At 36.6% G+C, this 6,000-nt stretch overlaps 1 protein-coding gene across 12 annotated transcripts in view; it reads right to left on the bottom strand.

Annotated features, from left to right (window-relative positions):
• Nucleotides 1-981: 981 nt before the first annotated feature.
• The window catches only part of LOC128967316 (sodium channel protein type 2 subunit alpha), a 58,116-nt gene continuing 53,097 nt past the window's right edge, over nucleotides 982-6,000 (bottom strand). For 9 of the 12 annotated variants that reach the window (XM_054381385.1, XM_054381393.1, XM_054381388.1 and 6 more), the window contains 4 exons: nucleotides 5,733-5,870; nucleotides 4,794-4,898; nucleotides 2,925-3,195; nucleotides 982-2,168 (listed from right to left, as the gene is read on the bottom strand). In XM_054381385.1, the coding sequence (XP_054237360.1) occupies nucleotides 982-2,168; nucleotides 2,925-3,195; nucleotides 4,794-4,898; nucleotides 5,733-5,870 (1,701 nt within the window). The remainder of the gene's footprint in view (nucleotides 2,169-2,924; nucleotides 3,196-4,793; nucleotides 4,899-5,732; nucleotides 5,871-6,000) is intronic. The other 3 variants (XM_054381395.1, XM_054381386.1, XM_054381394.1) reach the window with 1 other exon arrangement.

The following is a 6,000-nucleotide window of genomic DNA, read 5'->3' as shown; positions in this document are numbered from 1 at the left end:
TGAAGAGCTCCCGAGAAGCTCAGCTGGATTCTCAGGGGGTCTGCAACATCCTACAATAGCTATATATTGGTAAAACCATTTTTCCAGTACAGAAACTGCATAAAATTTTTTAAGCTGTGAATATTTTAAGAAAACCAAGAAGTTGTTCATGTTTAATGATTTGCATAAAAGGAAGTCATAAAAGAAGTCATTGCAGATTCCTGTAAATTAGAGGAGACTTTCCAGGCACATTAATCTGGATGCACATAATCTGGATCCAGCCATACAAGCAGTAAGATCACCTAAAATAAAAGATCAACCCTGAAATATGAAGTTGTTACCATTTTTAGCTTTGTGCAATGTCATATTTTTATTTACATATGACTGACAAGTACAGCATCCCTATGCAAATCGCTTCTGTCTGTACATTATAGAGAATCTGAAAGCAGAACACCTGATCCTCATACCTCTTTCCCCAACATAAAACCTATTACAAAAATAGTCACATATAATAGTAAACAACTTGTGAATTAAAAAAATGATAAATACACTAATACTGATTTTGTAAAAATATGACAAATGTAGCAGTTGCATTACAAACAGTGAAGAGGATTACTGTTCTACATGTTTTTCAGTATGTGAAACACAAAAAATTATCTCTTCACACTCATTTCATGCTCCATGTTCTCTGTGGAGCGACTTTTCCCCTCATTCTTAGCAGTGTCAGCTGTAGTGAAAACAGTAACCTCATGTCAACTTTGTTACCCTGATTCACAGAGCCACAGTTTGATGATGAAGGTTCACTGTTTTGTTATAGGCACTGACCTTAAGTATATATATAACACATGTATATGCACACACACACACGCGCACGCACACACACGCACACATATGTATGTGTAAAAACTGTCAGTTTGGCATAAACCTCCTACAGGAGTCCAGTTGATGCTTCATTCTCAAAGACTGTAAACAAGTTGTCCCACAAGCAGAATTCTTAGATCTTTATTTTTTATTTTCCCTGACATCTTTACCTTTGTGGTTCTTTTCTGCTTTATCTTCACATTTTTCTTTTTCTGGCTTTGTTACACTGTCGTAAGAAGGTGGGGAAGTTGTAGAGGAACTCTCATCTGTTTTTTCTGGAGTGGAGTTCCCATTTAGTTTATCAATAATTATCTCTTTTATAACTGGTCCATCACCTTTGTTTTTACTTCTGTTATACATACTAGACACCTTTTTAATGTTTTGCAGTAAAAGATGACGTCTGTAAGCACGCTGAATAATGACAGCAGATACCTCCTCCTGTTTTCGTTTCAACGTGGTTGTAATTGGTTCATAGGAGACTTTGGAAGGGTTGGCTGCCATAAATCGATCTTCCATCTGTATTCTGAGGGCATCCATCTCCCCACTTTCCCCCAGAACCCGCTTTGTGAAAGCAAACAAGATGTCAAGGCAGTGAATTCTGTCACCGCTTACCATGGGCAGGTCCATTGCAATAAGCTGGACTTTGTTTGGTTTTGCTATAAGAAGAGGAGGATCTAAAGAAGCTGCAAAGTCTGATAGTTTACTGTATTCTATGAATTGTGTTGCATCAGGATCAAACTTCTCCCAGACTTCATAGAACATCTCAAAGTCATCCTCACTCAAGGGCTCAGCACTTTCTTCAGTAGCAACACTGAAGTTCTCCAAAATCACAGCAATGTACATGTTCACCACTACCAGAAATGATATGATAATGTAGCTGACAAAGAAGAAAATCCCAACGGAAGGGTTGCCACAGTCGCCTTTCACAGAGCTCCCCGGATGATCTTTATGGGGGTCACAGTCTGGCTCCCCACTGTTAAGAATTGGGGCTAGCAAACCATCCCAGCCAGCGGATGTGGTAATCTGGAACAGGCAGATCATGCTGTTGCCAAAAGTTTCAAAGTTGAACATGTCATCAATCCCAACTTCCCTCTTAACATAGGCAAAGTTGGACATGCCAAAAATCGCATAGATAAACATGACCAGGAACAGCAGCAGCCCAATGTTGAACAAAGCAGGAAGAGACATCATCAAGGCAAAAAGCAGAGTGCGGATGCCCTTAGCGCCTTTAATGAGGCGCAGGATTCGACCTATTCTGGCAAGTCGGATGACTCTGAATAGTGTGGGGGACACAAAGTATTTCTCAATCATCTCAGCTAGGAACATACCTGTTGAAAAAAAAGTGTGTATTTAAAATATAATTGCAAATTTATGCATGCTTTTAATACAGAGATTTATTTATTGCTGTCTCCAAAACAATCAATAAGGAAATGAGTAAAATGAAGACTACTTGTGCAAGGTAGGTCATGTCTGTCAAAGCTTTCAGTTATTCCTAAAGCAGTCTGGAAACAGAAGTCTATGTCTTAGTTATAATTAGTTCTTGAAGCTATGCCTATTATTGCTCTCTTCTATGAAGAACTATGTTTGCTTAATTTCTTTAAATTAGTGTTTTTTTTTTTTTAACTTGAGGATCTACACTGTATCAACACAGCCTCTCTTAGGTGTATCCCTCTTCAATAATTAAATTTTTAAACACAATTCATTAGCTTTTAAAAGCTGACAGAAATCTATTCACTAAGACCTTAGATAATAATGGCAATTAAAAATCTCATGCCCTTCACATAGCTTTCAGTTTTAGTACTGAAAGCAGATTTGAATTTGAGCGATGCTGAAAGCAATGGTTAGTTTGCATATACCACCAGGCATTCTTTTTTATATTTGTACATCTTAACCTGATGTGTCAAATAGCTCCTTTATGTCTTTTGATGTGGTTGATGACAGTCAATCTAATGGGAGAGATAAATATCTTATATACAACATTTCACATATTGTGTGCTATAAAGTATGAAGCATCATAATATTCTTGAAACAAATGTTCCCTTTTCCTTCTACTAGTTTTTTTCTCAAAAAAGAACGGCTCTTACCTACTATGGAGAGAATCACAACCACAAAATCAAAAATGTTCCAGCCTATAGTAAAGTAGTAATGGCGAAGAGAAATCAATTTCAGTACACATTCTCCAGTGAAAAGGATAATGAACACGAGGTTAATCCGGGATAAAATTGTTTCCATTTCTTTACTCTGGTCATCTGTTTCTACCATCATTGTGACCATGTTGAGACAGATGAGTATCATGATGCTGATATCAAATACTTGTTTGGTTACAAAATCAAAGACCATGCCTTGGAATTTGTTCTGCAAAAACAAAGATGGAATACAGTTTATACTTTGAAAATATTGTCATTACAAATGCCAAATGGGAAAGCAAGTTATTGCAAGCTTTAGGAATGCAGAGCAAGACCCATTCACAACACATCTGTTAATATAAATCAAGCACATTCTGGTTTGTGTCTCCTCCTATTAGAGCAGATCAAGAAATATATCACTGTTGGCTCAAGGGATGGGAAGGGAGACAATGCAATAGTAATAGCAATAACATTGATAATTGATATTATTGGTGTACAAAAATTGGTGTAACTTGATACACAGCAATTGTACTAGCCTAAATAGGAACTAATTTTCCTAGCTGGTTTTAGAATACTAACCACCAGAAAGGTCTCTCTTTCTTCCTTAAACTGATTGTGCTTGGTGAGTTCCATGGACTGCTGAAGTTACAAGTCTCAAACCCATAATGACTGCAATATCCTGGTTATCCTTTAGTACTTAGCCAACTGTTTATTGCCATATGGTACTCCTTAAGAAAGACTATTTTTAACCACTCAGTGCATAAGGTGCAACAAGTATTTTTTTTTTCTAAACACTGTAGGAGTTCAGTAAATAACACAGTAGTTTCCTATCTTAGAGACTAAATTATCCTAGTTTATGCTTTACTTCCTAGAGCATTCTTTTATTCTGTAAGATTATCTGCATCTTTCTTTCTCTTTCATGTTAGGTGACCATGGGCCTTTAGACTTGAGGAGCAAGGGCTAGTGCATCCCCATTTTCTACAAATTGTTTGGGAGGAGAAAAAACCAACCAACCAATCAACCAACCAACCAACCAACCAACCAACCAACAAACACCCAGAAAATTAAGTTTATTCATGGGTAACAAGAACCACTAAATGGTCCAAACAAATCTACTTGAGCTTAGGCAGGGAATTATGGAATTCTTCATACTTCAGAGTATATGTTTTGAAATGAAACATGAACAATCTAGTCCACTGAATTAAAAAAAAAAAAAAAAAAGATGGGGCATAAATTCACAGATTCACAGATTGCATTGGGTTGGTAGGGACTCTCAAAGATAATCTTATCCAACCCCTCCACATTGAGCAGGGACACCTCCAGCTAGATCAGGTTGCCATGGGCCACATCAAGTCTGATCTTGAATATCTCCAGGGATGGAGCCCCAGCCATATTCCTGGGCAACCTATTCCAGTATTTTACTACTCTCATTGTAAAGAAATTCTTCCTTATGTCCAACCTAAATTTACCCTGCTCCAGCTTAAAACCATTGCCCTTCATCCTGTCACTACAAGCCTTTCTAAGCAGTCTACCCCAGCCTTCCTGTAGGTACCCTTCAGATACTGAAATGTAGCTATAAAATGTCCTCAGAGCCTTCTCTTCTCCAGGCTGAACAGCCCTAATTCTGTCAGCCTGTCTTCATAGGAGAGGTAGTTCAGCCTTCTGATCATCTTCGTGGCCCTTCCATTGTAAACCTAATTCTACGTTTACAATAAAATAGCTTGAAAGAAAATAATTATTTCCAGACAAATAACCTTCTCTTGTTGGCTAAAATCTTATTCCCAGATGAGTATTTAGTATCAGGGAAATTAAAGTCAAATCACTTACCACTGGTCTTGGTATAGGTTTCTGTGGCTTTTTGGATCCCAGTTTTTTCATTGCATTGTAATATTTCTTCTGTTCTTCTGTCATAAATATATCCTGACCTCCAAAGTAAATAAATAATAGAAAAATTATTTGCTGTCATGTCCATGCTTGCAACACTTTACTGCAGTATGTCTCTCTGTAACAGAGTAGTGCATTTATATTTGATTTATATAACAAAAGTGTATTTGTACTGTGGATGCTCATATGAATTACTAATCCACAAAAATACCCCAAATCTTAATGGTGCCTTATCAGGCTGACAGTTGAGTTTTTCCTGTCTTCAAACTCATTTTTGCTAACATGGCTAAGATGGTTCTTAATACGCATGCTATTAAATAACTTGCTGATTAGCATATGTTTAATCTATAGGAGCCTGGCTGGTGCCTTGCATTTCCTAAATTGTAGACAGACTTTCAGGATTATATCCAGCCAGGTCTAAAAGTGAGGTAACTTGGAGGAACAAGTTGTGTAAAGGGAGAGTATTTTATTAATCTGATGGTTTTAATGACAGAAAAACAATCACCTCTGATACAAAATTAAGAAAAGTAATCCAAATCATGCCATAGCAAATTATTATCTAAACCACCACTGTAACCTTGACTAACTCAGTTTAGCCTTTGTTTGCAAATGTAAATGCTGCTAGTCAGATGTGCAACTGACTTACTGAATTTTCACTATAAAGTAAATTGTGGTTATTGATGAGTCTGAACTGAGCCAAATGGAAACACAATGTCAAAGTCACCATCTGCTAAACTGGATATTGAAGCCCAAAGCATGACATATTTGATTGAAACTGAGGAAGTAGCCCCAGGCATGTTATTGCTCTTTTAAGAAGCTAAAGAATATTAATTCATTATAGCTAGTAATTTATAGTGCTATACTAATATTTTAAATACTTATCTTCTTTTTTTGTTGGTTGAAGTTGTCTATAATGACACCAATGAAAAGGTTCAAGGTAAAGAATGATCCAAATATGATAAAGATGACAAAATACAGATACATATACAAGTTGTCCTCATACTTAGGTTGGTCTTCTACCTACAAAATATTGTAAATTATATTACCCATGGCAATACTAGGTATAAAAACCAATCTATGTAATCTATGAATAGGCAAATGCTAGCTCAGCTAGAAAAACTATAAACTGCATTCATTTATTAAAAAGAAC

Source organism: Indicator indicator, chromosome 5, assembly GCF_027791375.1.
Source record: "Indicator indicator isolate 239-I01 chromosome 5, UM_Iind_1.1, whole genome shotgun sequence".
Classification (NCBI taxonomy): domain Eukaryota; kingdom Metazoa; phylum Chordata; class Aves; order Piciformes; family Indicatoridae; genus Indicator; species Indicator indicator.
Note: the sequence above shows the minus strand (reverse complement) of the source record. Positions and strands in the feature narration are given on the sequence as shown.